Source organism: Agelaius tricolor, unplaced genomic scaffold (assembly GCF_023055355.1).
Source record: "Agelaius tricolor isolate 1412-34295 unplaced genomic scaffold, bAgeTri1.0.p SCAF_12, whole genome shotgun sequence".
In the NCBI taxonomy this organism is placed as follows: Eukaryota; Metazoa; Chordata; class Aves; order Passeriformes; family Icteridae; genus Agelaius; species Agelaius tricolor.
The window spans coordinates 22,403,379-22,420,874 of record NW_027269272.1 but is presented as its reverse complement, the minus strand read 5'-3'; the positions used below and the strand labels follow the sequence as shown (position 1 = coordinate 22,420,874).

Here is a 17,496-nt window from a genome sequence, read left to right as displayed (position 1 = left end):
GTCCTGTAATTTTTTCAGAATCTGCAGGAGCTCTGAAACCCCCATCCCTCTGGCCAGCTGGACAGAAAGACCTCTCCATGCCTTCGAAAGGAAAGGAACATCGTCAACCTTTTTTCCTAAACCTTTCCTTGGGTCATTAGCTAGAAAGTAAATTATGTTGACCTTTTAACTCTCAATAATGTAATTCAAAGAAAACAAAATTTAGGCAGTTGTTGATAATTTAATGATGAGTTAGTGATGCTCTTTACTCTTCATTCAGGAGCCTGAAAAATTCAGACAAATTGGGTAGTTGCTATGATGCAACTAATTGGTAGAGCTACACAGAAATAAATTTCTACAAATGCTTTTTTTTCTTTTCAGAGATGAATCACTGTGCCCTGTGATATTTATTTTTGCTGTTTTCACCACTGGAGGATGGCTGCCAGGCTCTGTGAAAATGGCTCTGGTCAGTACCACTGCACCCACACCAGCCAACGTCTTGAAATCAGCTACATACTGGTCCTGATTATGCTTGGAAAAGTCTTCCTTGATTTCTTCATGTTGCAAAATAAGCCAAGAGCTGTGAAAGTCAGTTTTATGGGATACTTCTGCGTTTCAGTGGCACTTCTTGATTTCACACTGCTGCTGAGCCTGTGTTTCATTTTCTGTTTTGAGGACTTTGCGCTCTGGGGCGTGCGATTCACAGAGTACCACATCTGCCTCTTCACCCAGATCTGCTCTCTGACCTACGGCCTTGTGCCTTTCCCAGTGTACCTGCTGGCTGCTCTGGATTATTACAGCACCGTCTCCCACACATCCCAGCTCCCTACAAGAGCTCGGAAGTTACTTTATGGATTTGCCGTGGTGGTTATATGGATTTCTGGGTTTTTTTGCACTGTCCGAGTTCCTGCTGTCTCTGAAGAGCTGCAGATGCAGAACAGTGTTTCCCCTTCCCAGTGCCCTGTCTCTGGCAGCTGGCAGAGCTCCTTGGTGTCGTGGGTCATGGTGCTGCTGCTGGGCACGGCTCTCCTGGCTTGCTGGAAGGAGGTGACAGCCATGCTGCTGTCTGCCAGGCTCCTCTCCTTTTCCAGCCAGCCCGTGCTGATGTTCCCCTACGAGCCTAACACCAGCACTTGCTATAAGTGGCAGCTCCTGAGCAGGCTCCTCCTGTGCTTCCTTGGCACTTGGGCACCGCTTGTTGTTCTGCAGGTGGTGGTTCTGCTCCTGGGTGTGCAGATCCCAGCCTATGTGGAGATGAACGTGCCCTGGCTGTGCTTCATCAACAGCTTCCTCCTGGCAGCAGCCTACTGGTGCCGGTGCCACGATGTGGAGCTGACAGAGGAGGGCTGGTGCACAGACCCCTTTGTCAGCTGGAAATTCTGCTTTATGCCCTTCAACAAAGAAAGCACAAAGCCAGCTGATAAGCCAGGCACAGTAATTGTCATCTGTTGATGAAAGGGCTGCAAAGAAGCAGAACTCTGATGTTGGGTGGCCAGGTCCTTGCAGACAACACAAGGAAACATCTGCAGAGCTTCACTCCATAGAAACAAGGCCAGTGTCCAGCAATACTCCAGAGAATATTGTACTGCAAGCACTGCCAGGCCAGGGAATTCAACTTCAAATTACATGTTTAAAAAAACACTGCTTATATAGGGACAAGTTTTCAGTCATTTTTCTGACTAGAATTCTACACTTCCTTTAAATGGAATTATCTCAGGTTTTACAGTACAAAATGCAGTAACATCTTGAAGGCTGGAGTTAGATACAGATGCTGACCTAAGGTTCAAATGACTTTTAGAAGTGTGTTTTGTTGTTAAAATGTGGATTTTTGTCAGCTGGATGGAAGGTAAGATTTGCTGTCTGTTTAACAAGAAATAACTTGTTTTAGTTAAAGTTATGACTCCTACAGGAATAGAAATTTTTATAAAATTGTACAAAACAGTGCAAGATGTGCACCTTCCACAACCTCAGAAGAGGTGCTGTTTCATTGTTTCTTTGCTGCTGCTCCTCTAAGATACATGAACATATTAAATAATTAAAGCAACAAGCATCAAGGTTAGCTGCTAGACATAAATGCATGCCCAAGGTTCAAGAATGTTTCAAATTAAAAAATAGCTTATTTTGATGCCAAAATTACTTTAAAATAGTTAAGTATGAAGTCGGACTACTTCAGAAGGGAAAGAATTAGTCAGGCTTCTAGCAAAAATACTCTCAATTTTCAAATTCTTAGAGTTTTACAACGGACTTGATTTGATTTTGTACAAGATAAATAAATGATACACAACCAAAGCAGACAAATGAAATTAGCATTTATTTCTGAAGCACTAAACTCACAATACAATGTTGTATTGAAAGAGAAACTAAGTAAATGATGCTGTAGGTTGGTTAACTGTCCCCCAGACCCACAGGGAACAATGATTTCACACAAGAATACTCATTAAGAAAACTCTGCAGATAACAAAAGGTGCAATTACAAGCAAGTTTAAGCAGCATAGTATAAGGTGCTTTGTTTCAGCATTTGTAGGATGGATCCACCCATTAACAGACAGATTGAAGAAATGTCACTTTTACAGATCATAAATGAGAGAACCTAAAATTCATTCACATGCTAGTTGGTAATAGGAAAGTGCTTCTTAAAAAATGATTCACAAAGTGAAGATCATAGTTTTACATAGCTCATTGTGTGCTCTTCAACTGTAAAATTTAAATTTTGGGTAATAATTTATTTTATTATATATCAATTACAGAGATAGGTTTAATTGCAGAATTTAATATTACATGGGTTAAATTTTCTTATAAAAGAATATTCCAGTATTTCACTCCATAAGAATACACAATAACATCTCGATCATAAATTAATCTTTGATTTCTGAAACATACCAAATCTGATTATTTTGATTTATTACTTCACCCCACATAGGGCTTCTTTCACCCACAATCTGTGGTAAATTTCTTTGAGGTTTCTGTGATCAAAAGGGGACAAGCATTTTTCAGCAGTAGGAAATGGTTTTGGGGGAATTCCTGGTTAAAAGGCCATCAAAAGCACAGTAAATGATCAAAAACTGAATTTTAAAACTAGTGCAATAAGAGGAGGCAATGCTTAGCAATATAGTTTGAAGTGTTTGGCACCACAAATTATTTCATTTTTTATGCTGGAAAATGTACTTGGAGGAAATGCTATTTCCATGTTAAAAGTAGGAAAACACATGCAATGTTAACTGGAAAAACAGCCCTAAGCAGTCTCTTCCTGCTCCCTCAAACTGTAATTGCTGTTAGTTAGTGCTGGAGATGCTATAGGATAAACCATGGCTAAACACAGGGGTTTGACACAGCATTTCTTCAGGTTTTATAGAAACTGGACACCCACTGAAATGGGGCTGAAAAAATATTTACAAAACCTAATTCCATTTAAAAATCAGCAAATACATCAACTATAGGAATGCACCAGGCATTTCAGAATCATGAAATAACTAATTCCTACTGACTCGGCAGGCAGGGGGAAATTCCTCTTTTAAAGTTCATTCAACAGCAGATGAAGGAAAAGCTATTTTCAAGTTCATTTCAGGTGTGTTTTGCATGGTAAGTCTCACCCTTCTGAATCACTAACATGCAAAGAGCTGGAACTGCAACCAGTTGGGTGAGGCTGCTGACATGTTTTATTTATCAGTGTGGTTCAGCTTCCCAAGGCCTAATTAAAGTTTACACAACCCCATCTGCCCTAACGTGCCAGAATTCCTGTAGCTGCTGCAGTGCTCCTAAAGCCACTTGAAGTTTTTAACATTTTTTACAGGGAACCCACAACATGCAGCCAAAGCAAATAGTAATGGATTGATGTTACATCACTGTATCACTTGTCAAATTTATTCTTACTTTTTGTGGAAAAGTGCCAAAAAGCATCAACTTTTAGGCTGTCACCTCCATCAAGGAGGCAACAGTGGCACTGCAGGTCTCCAGCAACATCCAACTGTGGTGCCTGAGCCTGCCAAAATGACTGTTTGAAAATATATTAATGGTAACTCTCTTTGCCCACTTTTATCCTTGGCATTCGTGGAGGGAGACACCAGCTGTGCAGTGATCTCCATCCTACTGCCTTCCTAGCAACTGTGTCTCTTCCTCTGCATTTTTTTAATCTGGTGCTTCTGGACAGTCCCAACACTGGTGCCTGAACCACCCCTCTCTAGAACACTGTGACAGTTTCACTGCCAGAGAGGACAGAAGCTGTGCCAGGAAGCTGGAAATATCTGAAATAAAAGAACTACAGATAACCACTGCTACATCTCCTCTGTACATCACTTCTTGTGCTGTGCCAGCAACTAATGGCATTACACCACTCAAATACCTTACAGTATTGATACTAATGCTAACAGCAGCTAAAGTGTTAAACTTTTATGGGAGACTTCTGTACTTTCATCATTTAAAGAATCTCTTACAAGTCAACATTGATTTTAATGAGATATTCTATGTGTTTTCAACTCTGAACAGAGTATTTGGCACTCAATGCTAAAACCCTTCATCTTTACACACATCAGTACTGGCTTGTTCATTCTATAACACAAAGACCACTTGGAAAGGAAGTTGGGTGTGCAGAATCCCTCATTGTTCTTTCCAAAACTGAATTTGCAAAAAGCTGCTGGAGGATGGAAGCGTGCTGGCTGGGTGGTGGAGGACACCACAAGGCTTCCACAGGCTGCTTCACTCACAAAGCAGATCTACCTCACGAATCAAAGACATTTGTGCTTCAAGCCTAATCCCATAATCAGCACAGATACCCTGATTATTACCCAGCAACAACACCACAAGCCTGTCAACAACCCCATATACCCAAGCAGTGCTTCATAAACACAATTAAATGCTCCTTCAGTGTTATGCATTGCACTTAAAACAGTGTTTATGATCACAATTCTACAAATGCACAACTGTGCTCAAGTTACAATTACTTCCAGACGGAAAAAAAATCCTTTAAAATCTTGTTTTTCTAGCTCCTTACTCTACAGAGTTATCTGGGTAATTTAACATGAATACTTGCTGGAAATGTAAAAAACTTTAACTTGAAATCTGTTCATTACACTGGCTCCCAGAACTGTGCTTCAGGAAAGTTAAATCCATGGCTACAAAGGCTGGACTATGAGCTTACTCCATATACCTGCAATTACCAGCATATTCATATCTCTGAACTTTGCTTTTATGATTCCACTTTGCTGTAAGAGATTAGAAAATACTATGCAACCTTCAAGTGAATGAGCAGGTGTGTGTTTTAATGCAGGGGTTACACAAACATGCACAGCAGCTTAGGGTGGGGCCTGGAGCACACGTGGAAGTGCTGACCTTGAGAGCCAGGGGATAAGGCAGGACACAAAACTCCCCAGCCCCCAGAGCTGACACCCAAGAGAGCAAAATGCCACTTTCAGAAGTGGGGAAGGAAATGTCAGATTTCCCAGGAGATGAAGATGGTAAAAACAAACCAGGCTGATTCTCATGGGTTAGGGAACTGTGTGCTCACTGCCTTGGTGCTCAGTCTGTGGCCCAGGCCCTGACTCCATCAGCTCAGACCAGGGACAGCTTCCTGAAAAACCCACACAGCTGGCACTGGAGCATCACTACTGTCTCTTTTTCAAATGTCACCATTTGCAAAGCCACCCAGGTATGTAACTACATAGAACCTTTCAGGTCTAAATAACCTCTCATGACTAAAGGCAAATTCTTTTAAAATTAATTTAATTTAGGCTCATCTTAAATGAACTAAACATTAAATGAATTTAAAATTTCTTTCTCCTTACAGCATTTCCTGTCTGAAACTACAGCTCACTATGCAAGAGTGACTTGAAAATTAATTCACTATGAACAATTAACACTTTACAGTGAAATTATTCATTGATAGCTCTGCTCATACCTGTTCAACTCAGCATTGAATAGGAACAGGGTATTTAAAACAAAATACTAAAATATTAGCTTCTCTCCATCTCTAATAAACTAATTCAGGTGCATATTAAAAAACTACCCTAGACTGATTGTTTTGCACAGTCATGATCTGGCAGACTAGAACAATCAATGAGGAAATACCTGATTAATGATGACAAATATATTTCTAAGTATATGCTAACAGGACATTTCTATACAATACTGGTGAGAAAATAACACTGCAAGCTTTTATACATGCTGAGTTTTAATATGAGCAGTCTCAGTACAATCAGAACTACTCATGTTCTAAATTATGGGGATGTCTAATTATTTGCAAAACCAGGACTCAACACAGCTGTCACTGAATTCTTTGATCACTCAGAGCTGTGGATTTGTCACTGTGTAAGAAATCTGTTGAGCTCTTAAGGTGGAAGTTTCTGCAATATTAGAATGACAATATCCATCTGAAACTGGCATTAGCTGTAGCTGCCATGCCAGGCAGTGACACACCACACCCAGCCCAGTCTCACAATGAACTTCCATTCAAATTACACTTCAGTGGTTTTGTACCTGAATATTTCCTTCCTCTTCAAGATACAGAAATGATGCAAAAGCTATCACAGATCTGCCTAAACAGTTGGTTTTACCCTTTAATCCTTTCCTCTTCCTGGCACATCTGCAGTTACAAAGGAATTCAATCTGTTCTATCCAAAAGGCTGGATTCCTTTTTGGACAAAGCACAGGTGGAAGTCAAGGGGTAAATACCTGCTTTCACAGGAAAAAAATGAGGAAATAGATGCTTGCAGGACTCAAATCTTGTATTTGAAATGTCTCGTTGACAAAAATCTAGCAAAGGTTTACCCTCCATCAAGAACTTCATTTCTGGAAAAAGTATGATGGGTTAATGGGTAAAGAATAGATTTACAATGCAGCCTGTTTAAAACCCCTTCAGACACTCTCTGGGGAGCCAGAACAACTGGCACTTTAAGTCAGTGGAGGCAGCCAAGCTTCCTCAGGGGAGTGCCCCACTCCTGCTGCAAAGCAGGGATGCTGGTACAAGCCAGATGGATCAGGGGAGGCTGCACACCCCTTCTGATCATTCATGTGCCATTCTTTCAAACCCTAAACAAACCCTGAAGCTGAGACAAGAGTCACAGTTCTATTCTATTGGATGAACTCTTGGCAGACACCTTCAGCCCAGTGCTCTGCAAAAGGGCCTTGCCCTGAGCTAGTGCTGCAGTTTGCATTAAGGAGTAGGGTAGGATGGAGAGAGATGGAGAAAAAGGAAGGGAAAAAGCCATGGAATGTATCTCCCTTCTGACCTATTCCTACAGAAGCTGAAAAACTGCAAACATTACTGTGAGGGGTAGCCTGCAACACCAGAAGTCTGAATACAGAAAGCAAAATCCCAGGAAATAAAGAGAATAAAAAAGATTTCTTGTAGACATATCCTGTGGGAACAAGTGTTAAAATACACTTCAAATCTTTAAAACTTCTTCTTTTGCAAGAGGGTACAGGGTACTAACATGTAGGAAAGCCATGGGAAATAGCAGTATAAGCCTGGGAAAACCTCACCTATCTGAACAGCAAGTGGCCAGTACATAAAATGGTTCTGGAGGACTGTTACTCTAAGTATTATATTGCTTTTTGGAGAAAATTCATAAGCTTCCCAAGTAGACTTCAGCTGCACTTGGAAATTTTTCAGCCTACTTTCACATACAAGTGTGATTTTTAAAAAAAATTATTTTATTGACACAGCTACACTGGCAAACACTCCTGCACAAGTGCACTTCTATCAGTAGAGGATGGTATAGCTATGTCCACTTTTAAGTTCCAGTTAATTACCAAAATCACTTAAGAATAAAAAAAACCTTTCAATATGCATAAGGCCCACACTCTAAGCTGTTGCACTTATGAATATTTAAAGCATAACTCATTAATTGTGGCTCTCCCAAACCCACAGGGAATGTTACATACCAGATGAACAGGACCAGATGTGCCTTACTGGGGTCTGCTCTGAGCTCCTGGCACCTGGCAGTGATTCTGGCTGAGCTGGACACAAACACTAGCTGGAGAAGCTCTCCTGAAAACTGTCTAATAAAGCAAAATGAAAGCAGCCATGAAATTCTCATGCATGTAACACTGATTAACTACAGGTCTGAACAAGACCCCTAAGTCCACATTTTCTAGTACACCTTAAGCCATTATCAAACCACATTTATGTATCCCTACTTTTTACATTGCCTAAGAACAGTACAATCAGAAGACAGATTAAAAATTAGCCAGTGAGATTTCTGTATAAAAATAATAAAACTTTAAGACAAAAGCCAAAGGATAAATATCTAAGTTATCTTTAGTCTTCAGTTAGCTCATCAAAACAGAACATATCCTTTAGAACATATGTTACAGATATGCTACACTGTGTATCTTACAGAAATGCTACAAATGGGAACTCACTGTCTCCATCATTTGAGTGTCTTTCAAATGAACATTAGCAAACATTGGAACTTCAACTAAGAAGTTTATTTTACAACAGTAACCAAAAATAGAAAAAAAAACAAAACCAAAACCAAATTAGAAAGTGCTTGGTAACTTCCCTCCAAAATAAACCCAGGCATCAATTCATCCTCTAAAGCTTTGGTGCCATTTGGGTAGGGGTTCTCACCACATACCAGCGTGCAACTGCAATGTGTTGTCCTAACTTGCAGCTTCAGTGGTTAATAAAAACATTAATAACATCTGCTATTAGCAAGCTCAAATAGCTGTAATTAAGAACAATTATTCTAATGTTGATCTCCAGAAGGTAATGGTAGAAAATCTGTTAGTGGAAACAAAGCAATAGTCTAATTAAAGGAAAATGAAGCACAGATTTTTCTGTAATTCAAATTTACTCTTTAAGGTCATCAGTTAAATAATATACATATTAATCTGTCTGTCACAAACCTGCCTTTTAGCCAGTGTATGTGCATTGACTCCTTTTGATCTAGGGCAGCAGTTCTCAAACTTTAGGTCATTTCCTCTTTACTTCAGGAATACTGTACAGCCCCCTGAATACCTCCCTACACAATCATATATTATGCATTAATTTGCATAAAATACAAAAAAATACATTATTTGCAGACACATACACATATTTAATTCAAATATACACAATGACTATCAGCACACGTACCCTTCTTTCCCTAAACAAGAGCTTAAGGATCCAGGTCTGTACATAAGGGGAGTGGAGCTGCAAAAGGGAGGGAACAGAAGGACAAAATACATCCATGAACATCTGTGCACAGGTGGTGGGGAAGCAAAGGCCAAGAAGGTGCTGCTGCCTCAGAGCCCAGGCAGCTTCCAAGAGCATCAGTAACTGGAGAAATGTATTTGTTCCACAGAGTGTGAGAGAGGGAAGATGGGGGGAGACACTAAAATCCCACCCCTTGGGTCTGCAGCATCCAAGGCAAAATCTCCTGCCAGAGGGACAAAGCAGGGCCCCTGGATATTTCTCTGTCCTGGTCCTCCCAAATTTGCCCTAAACCAGGACATTATCATTCCAGAGTTGCCAACACTGGCATTCCTCCTGCTGACCTGCAGCTCCAGGCTCCCTCATGGCAGCAGCAGCTGCTCCTGCACAAGCTCTGAGGGGGCCTCACTGCTCCTTCCTCAGAGTACTGCAAGCACAGCTCACACTGGCCACTGGACAAGGAAAAGGTGCTTGGAAGCTTCCAGTGAGGCAATGGGAATGCACTACAGAAAAAGATGTTAGAAGAGGTATCAAGAAAAAGAACATCTGAGTTATGCTGTCCCTTCTTTACCCCCAGTCTCTAAAGCAACTTGTCTCAACATGAGCTGGTCCTGGCTGCAGTTTTCAGCCCCTCACACCCAGGCATTTGGGAACCTGAACCCCAAGAGCTCACACTCTTCCTCAGGGTCCACTCTGAACCCCCATTTGAGAACTGCTGGTTTAGCTTAACTAGCAGCATGTGAAACTACAAATCTAACACTTAATGCCCCCTTAGTGCATAGCAGCATTCAAAGAGTAAAGTAACATGTGCTTCAGTTACCTCTGGCAGGAGTGTCAGTAGCCTGATCATGAGGATTTTGATGAGACATCTACATGGTTTATAGTATTTTACAGACTTCAAGAAAATACTATAGTGGCAGAGATGAGGGTAAGCCTACATGAGGAAAACCAGCTGCCAACCTACCCCTTACAAACAATTTGCTCAAGACTAAAACAAACTCAGAGAGCACAACTAAATGCATAGCATTTTACTGGTACTAGTGCTTCCACAGGGCCTGTGGACACTTCTGTTAGTTCAGTCCAAACACTGCTGTATGTGGCAAAAATCTTTCAGAATACAGCAACACGATTTAAATGGTGTCTAGATTGGGGTGGGGACTGGGGTGCTAATCATAACTCATAAAATGAAGTACATGTTGGGGAATATCTAACCTACCACAGCATATTTCACTTCATGTTTTTCCATGAAAAATTTCAACTCAAAGCATTACTCAGGCTTTACTACAAACTTATTAGTTGTTGAAAACTACAGAGGACTCCTGGTATAATCAAAGGAACATTTTAAAGTCTTTATGTGGGGAGAGTCCCACCTACTTAACAAAACATCACAGTAACACTCATGCCACAGTGAAGATGTTGGCATATTACTGTTGGTTCTGTCAGTGAGAAACTGTTGGTTAAACCTTCATGTTCACCTCCTAGGATTCTTTCAAGGAATTGATGCGTGCACAGATTTTCAATGCAGGTCCAAGCTTAATATTCATTGCACTCATAAGGTGATCCTCCTTCAACAAAAGGAGAGCTTGTCCATCAATTTCTTGTGCTCTAAATTCATCTGCAATATCTTGACAACCTAAAGGCAATAAAAAATATGATTACTGGTTTAGAAATGTCCATTCTTAGATCCAATGTCCACAGCAGATTTTGTCCACACCAGAGCCTTTCAGCAACACATTTTGCAGTGCTCATCCCTTAAGCTTGTTGAACCTAAATTACATGCAAGAGTTCAGTATCATGATGGGAATTCTGAAATAATATGAAAATAATTTTTACTACAGCCTCTAATTACACTATATTTACTGGAGAACTACTCATTGGGAATTTCAAGACCCAGCAAAGACAGAATTTTCATTTCATTAAGAGGAACAACCTCTCATCATTGGAAGAGATTGGGAAAACAGCACTGAAATAGCAATCAGGAACATAATTCAAGTGGGTTCTTTCCAGCAATAAAAAGATACTATTATCTAATGCTATAAATGATAACTATATTATACTGCTCTGTACAGTGAGAACATCCAAATAGCTACAATTTCCAAAAGGAGTTAATTCCATCTGTGTGTTACACCACTGAGCTAAGGAAACAAAGTTTTGATGTATGGGATTTGGCACAACCACCTCATTAAGATATTTATCATTAGTTATCAGAGTGAATATTCTACACACAGCAGTAACTGACTTCACAAGTGCAACTTGAAACTAGTTGGATCTTTTTTCCCCAAGTTAAACTCATTTTCTCATAATGAAATACCAGTTTCAGGTAACTGAAGATCACAACATTAAAAGAAAGACTCTACATGGGTTGGACTGTCCCAAGTAACTGAGGGCCCCTTTCCACTGAAGAACACTGTGGAAATAAAGGTTCCTCCAAAGATGTTCTGGATATGTGCTGAGCAGGATCAGCCAGTTATGCCTGGCTCTATGGCAGCTCTGTTAGATGGATAAATGTCTTCTCACAATGTCCATGAGAGCACTCATTGTCAGTTGTTTATTTGAAGCTTCATTCTCCCAGCCATACTTTTAATGGGGTTTTTTAATACATTTGTGTTCTCAACCCAGCAGTCTCTCCATCTGTCTCAGAGCCTTTCAGACACACTTGAATTTGTGCTCCATCTTCCATTCCTGATGTCAATTATTCCTCAAGTAAGCTTATTTTTTGGCATTTCTACATTTTTCCTTTAAAAAGCACACTATTATAGAGATATAAAATTACTGTGAAGAACTTTTCTACCTAGATGACAGCAACTCATTTAATATTCTCTTATGTGTTCAGATTTAAATTCCATAAAGAACAGATAGCCTAAATTTCCTGATGGATTTACAAATGTACACAAGGCAAATGAAAAGGAAATGTGGAAGGAAGTATCAACATCCAAAAATGAATTCATTTGGATTCTTACTGTGTGAAGGTTGTAACATTCAAGGATGGAAAAAGTTAGCTTTTCACAAATAAGGCACATTTTTTTCCTTAATGATTTGTTAAACAGACCTCATGCAACAATCAGGTCTGACACCATCATAAAGGTTTCCTTATTGAAGTGCTGACAACAGATAAATGATCTGTAAGTCAAGTATTGAGTATTTCTGGGAAAGGTATCATGGCATGTCTGATTTGAGACCTGAATATCATGATTGTCAGATCTCTGAGAGATCATTAGAAGTTCTTACATTTAGGAACAAAACTGGTCCTACTGAAATAGGAAACTGGATGTTTGTTGTTGCCAGCTTTTTTCCTTTAAGCAATTTCCGTGCGACTTCTTAAATACTTTTTATCAAAGTCATTTTTGGAAAAGTAGAGCATGGAAGTTGAAGGTATTGCAGTTCCCACATCCAAGCCCATCTGGATATATTCTTAAGCACTTTTGCAATTGCTTGTTGTGCAATAACTTGGCCAAAAGAAAAGGGTGAAAGGTCATTTATCTTGCAGCTGAAGACAGAAAGGAGAACAGTTCTGCTCAGCTTAAGTTGTTCTGTCTCTTCCCCCAGAAGAAGCAGCCAACAGGGCAAAAAAGTGTCCTGGACATTGACTTCTCCAAAAGGCTGCAGAGGAACTCAGAAAAGCCTGACAAGGACACAAGTTCATTTCAGCTACAGACTGTGCAGAAAGCTGTAAATGAAAACAGATGTGCCTAATGTTTATGGAAAAGTGACAAATCACCATTTCCTACAGCATGGCAGATGGTCTGCACAGACTGCACCAAGCAGATATATAATATAAAATGCCATAAGGAAAATCATCTGTATTATTTCCTGCATTAATCAATCTTGGAAGTATATAATAAAATATTTTTTCAAGAGAGTGACTTGAGAATATACTGGAAAGAATAAACCCCAAAATTACCCAAACACCCAAATGCAGCAACATAGCAACAAAAATTCTGGCAGGTTGTGAATATAACTTTAAATATCTATTGAACTTCTTTTTTAAAAAGGTATTTGAGAAACTAGGCCTTCATATGGAGAGGAATGAGTAATTATAATAAACTTCCATTACATACAAATAAATATAAGTTTGTTTAAAATCAAAGATCACCTTGTCTATAGAATCCAAAAAATGAAACCAGATTCAGCAGCTGGTGAAATATTGTAAAAGTAATGGTTTCAAAACAGAAACCACATTTTAAGAATAAAAGTTTTGGTTTCATACTTGCAAGTGAATTGTGTTTATGTGGCACTTCAGTTATTTAAGCACAGGAAGTACCATTTATTGAGAACCTAGGATTAGTTATTGAATTAACCAGAGTCTTGAATCCATAAAAACAGTAACTGAAAACAGCAGTGACAGAGCTACACTCCATAACACAGCTCAAGTACAGAAACAGGAATCACCACATCCCAAACCTAAGGAGCTTTGCTTGTTTCTACAGCCATCACTGCAGGTTCCCAGAAGCAGTGTTACTGAATTGCAATAAACTATCAGAAGAAAAATACTTCAAGGATGACTTTTGCCAATTTTAAACATCTCTTACACAATTCTTTGCCTGACCTACTACAAAAGACTGTCTGTCATAATGCGTGTGTATGACTTAGCAGTGAAGATATATATATTCCTTACAGGCTAATAGTCTAATGGGATTCACAAAAAATGATATAGCATCCCAGAAAAAGTAGAAAACTAGAAACAAACATAGCCTGGGTTTTAATGGGTAAGCAACAAAAATTCTGGTATGACTGCTACTGTGGAGATCTGCCTTGTTAACTGTAGGGGTTACAGTGTCTGATTGCATAAAATGGCATCCTTGGGAAAAGGTGGGGAGTGAAGCTTTAAAGGTTATGAGAGTTAGGAAATTATAAATGTCAAATAACCTGAAGTTGACATAAAGGTAACGGTGAATATTGATCTAAAGGAAAGGTTTGTGAACAAGGAAAACCATATTATTTTTTCTGAGAACAAACTGAGACCAGCAGTATGCTGAGTTTCTAGGCAGAAGACCTCTGAGCAAAGCTGCAAAACAAATTTTAACTTTATAGCAGAAACTTGCTTATTCTTTTTTAATGGCTTGTATCATGACAGGTTGTTTCAAACTTTTCAGTTGTATCAAGGGAAGGAACACTACTCTTGCTTTTTCTACTGAATAAGCAGCAAGGAAGGAAGAAAGAGAAGAAGGAAGTGAGAAAGGAAGAGAAGAAAGCAGTGTAACAGGGAGGAGGCGTGTCTGATCTCTCTACTGACCTCTTGAGAGAAGTCAGACTGAAGGAAGGAACAGCTCTAATCTCCATCAGGTGGGATGCAACAGCAGAAGTGGGACTAGTTCTATCAACATGGGATTTGTGCTGAAGGAACAAGCAAGAGGAAACAAATCACATTCCAGTCTCTATCATCAGCTAACACTGCTCCTGTTACCACACCACCTCCTCATCACAGTGCTGCTATAAAACAAGGAACTTCACTGTTAAAACCAACAGAACAAGTTATTGCCCCTTCCATACCAGGCAGAGAATGTATAAAGGCCCAAACTTCATCGACAGTCCATACTGAGGGGTCAGTCTGCACCACTGGTAAGAGGTCGATGCTCTCTGGCATCTTCCTCATCCTCAGCTCCCGAAGCTCCCGCTCCCTCTCCCTCTCACTCTGCCTCCGCAGGCGCGTGGTCATGGCCGTTGGAACAGCGTCTTCATGAGGAGCCAGATCTTCTTCTGCAGATGGATAAGTAATTGGAAGCTGGAAAACGTAGCAACTCCAGTATTAGGCTTTATTTGCAATTCCCAAAGCAGTGCCATAGTTTTAAGCAAATGTTCCACAGACCTGTCTAAGAAAATGATCTCGTGACGCCCCCTCAGGGCCGCTCGGCCGACGCCCGCGTCGCCCAAGACTTTGGCTATCTGACTTCCGATTCCAACGACTGGTCTTGTCTGATGGAAACAGCCCAAATTTCTTAGTGCAACTAAGGCTGTGCCTAAAGAAGTAAGATATATTCAATAATGCACTAGTAGTTTTTTGGACTGAATTTAATCAAGTAACCATAAAATCACAGTGTTGTAGAAATGCTGCTTAATTACAACAACAGCTGTCACAGAAATACAAAAGAAAGGTATCTCAAAGGCCATTTCATCAAAACCCTCATCTCCTTGTGGGATCAAGTACATCCAGATTACCCCTGGAAGATGTCTGTCCTTCCCATTCTTAGAAATACTTTTACATTTTATTGCATAGTACAGTTCTGCTCTGAAATGTCCACCAAAAACCTAAAATCACATTGTATTTTCTGGTTCCATTTTCTCTACCTAGCTGATACCCAGTCAAAGGAGGACAGAAGCAAAAATCCCATGTTAAGATTAAAGGACTAAATCTCTTTAAGATTATTTTGCTGGTGGTGTCCCAAGAAATACCAAATTAAACATATATATTCCCACTACCTAAATGGGAACATAGCAGATATATGAGAAAGATCATGTCCAGACACACTGATGCCAAAAAAGAGCTAAGTGGTGACTAGAAATGGGAAACTATTCCCCATTTCTAAAACTTATGGTATTAAACATCAACTTTCCAGTTGTTATAATGGAAGATTTTGCATTCAGATGTTGACTCTGAATTCTTGCTCTCTTAACCAGGAGAGATTAATCCATTAGCCAGATAATTATAAACAATAACTACATAAAGTTACCTTTTGGCACAGGATGTGGAGCAGAATCTTTTTGACCGCAGAAACTTATTGGGATATCCCATTTTTCCACAAAATTCACACTTCAGAAGATCATTTTCAATTTCATCCAGTCCCTCTAAAGAAGGAATGAGGAATAAAGTCATTTTCAATAACACGAAATTATGTTCACATCTCTCACCTCAAGCAGGCAAAAGATCTTCAAATATTTAACACATTGAATTAAATACTTTGATTAACAGACAATTATGCAAAGCTAAGCAAGTCATAGATTTCATTCTGTCTAGAAAAGATCTTGAGCAAACTGAACCTTAATGAACCCTCAATTACGTTTTTCAATGAACTTAATCAGTTTTTTGTTGAATTTCAAGCCACCCATGAGCAGGTCTGCCCTCAAACATAGCAAGCAATTAAAAAAGAAGGGTAACATTGCTCATGAATTGCTTCATAAAGAGTTCATTAAGAGAATCAGGCCTTCCACAGTAAAAATGCAAACTCTCTGTAACAGCATAATGAATTAACCTTTTAAAGTACTTTCTTTGAAGAAGCAGCTGCTAACAACCAAAGGGACTTGTGAAAGCAAAGAAAACATTGAATGCTGTATATATGTAACATTCAATCTATGAAAAAGATTGAAATCTATGAATTGAATCTATTGAATCTATGAAAAAGCTGCGTGCAACAAAGAAAAGGATTATTGCATCTGCGAATTTACAGCTCATTGTTACAGAGAATTTTTCTCTTATTGATGAGATGAGATGGCCCTTTTCCTGCTCTACAAAAAGCACTAGTGCAGCAAAGAGCTGCAAATACTGAGAAGGGGATTTCTGCCACACACACAATCATACCCTGACTTACTATCAGAAAATCTCCTCTACTCACGTGATGTGTACGTGGATGTGTCTCGATGTTGGATGTTACCTACCAGCTCATCTAATGAGTAGTTACAAATTCTCTACATAAACCTAACACCTGCTGTAAGGAGCTAAACCAAAACTAAACCCAAAACTATGAGTGTTTGGATAATTCCACAAAACAGACAGCTGTCTGAAATCTGAGACTCAGCATAGTGCTCATACTGAATTAACATCTAATGAAACAAATTATGGACAAAATGACTGCTGCAAACAGTTTTGATATGGAAGAAGGAATAGAAATCTTTTAAGAGAATTAAAGAATTAAAGACTTGCATCAAGACTAAATTTAAGCAGATCACCAAAACCAGCTCTGATGCTATAAGGATACAAGCTCTGGGAAAGAAAACCCAGGGGTGGCTAAAAAATTCTGAACTTTCAAATCTTAGATGAATTTATACAAAAATGTGTGTTCACAGAATAACTTGGTTTTTCTGGGCCAGGCCACAGTTTGATTCCCATTTCATAGCACACAGAACTGGGGAGGGGGAAATGGGCATTTAAACAAAAACTACAAACCTTCTGCAATCATATCCTCTATCTCTGTGTCTGATGAGTTGTCTGCATGTTTTGTGTTCTGCAAGTCTGATTCAACACACACCACACTCATGATCTGACCCTCCACCAGCAATCTCTTCTCTGCAGGCTGTTCCACCAGCAAAGATGAACGACTGACCTAGTGCAATAAAAGCAAAGCAACAGTGGGTAATTAACATTATACACAAGAATGAATTATTAAAAACAATATTTGTTTTCAATCTTCTCAGTAGAAGATGATCAGTTTCTACCTCATATCAATGAAGTGTAATTA

At 39.4% G+C, this 17,496-nt stretch overlaps 2 protein-coding genes across 9 annotated transcripts in view; one reads left to right on the top strand and one right to left on the bottom strand.

Annotated features, from left to right (window-relative positions):
* Positions 1-375: 375 nt before the first annotated feature.
* Positions 376-2,268, top strand: GPR160 (G protein-coupled receptor 160). Its single transcript, XM_071438094.1, has one exon. The coding sequence runs from the start codon at positions 415-417 to the stop codon at positions 1,429-1,431; it is 1,017 nt and encodes a 338-aa protein (XP_071294195.1). The 5' UTR covers positions 376-414; the 3' UTR covers positions 1,432-2,268.
* Positions 2,269-2,271: 3 nt separating this feature from the next.
* PHC3 (polyhomeotic homolog 3) overlaps positions 2,272-17,496 on the bottom strand; it is a 32,022-nt gene continuing 16,797 nt past the window's right edge. For 7 of the 8 annotated variants that reach the window (XM_071438085.1, XM_071438086.1, XM_071438087.1 and 4 more), the window contains 5 exons: positions 17,205-17,361; positions 15,775-15,889; positions 14,913-15,063; positions 14,597-14,828; positions 2,272-10,739 (listed from right to left, as the gene is read on the bottom strand). In XM_071438085.1, the coding sequence (XP_071294186.1) occupies positions 10,585-10,739; positions 14,597-14,828; positions 14,913-15,063; positions 15,775-15,889; positions 17,205-17,361 (810 nt within the window). In that variant the 3' untranslated portion in view covers positions 2,272-10,584. Of the gene's footprint in view, positions 10,740-14,339; positions 14,441-14,596; positions 14,829-14,912; positions 15,064-15,774; positions 15,890-17,204; positions 17,362-17,496 lie in introns of all 8 variants that reach the window. The other variant, XR_011680863.1, reaches the window with a different exon arrangement.

Bases quoted from the DNA above. Each gene is read 5' to 3' on its own strand.
- GPR160 (XM_071438094.1), top strand. From the start codon at position 415: ATGGCTGCCAGGCTCTGTGAAAATGGCTCTGGTCAGTACCACTGCACC.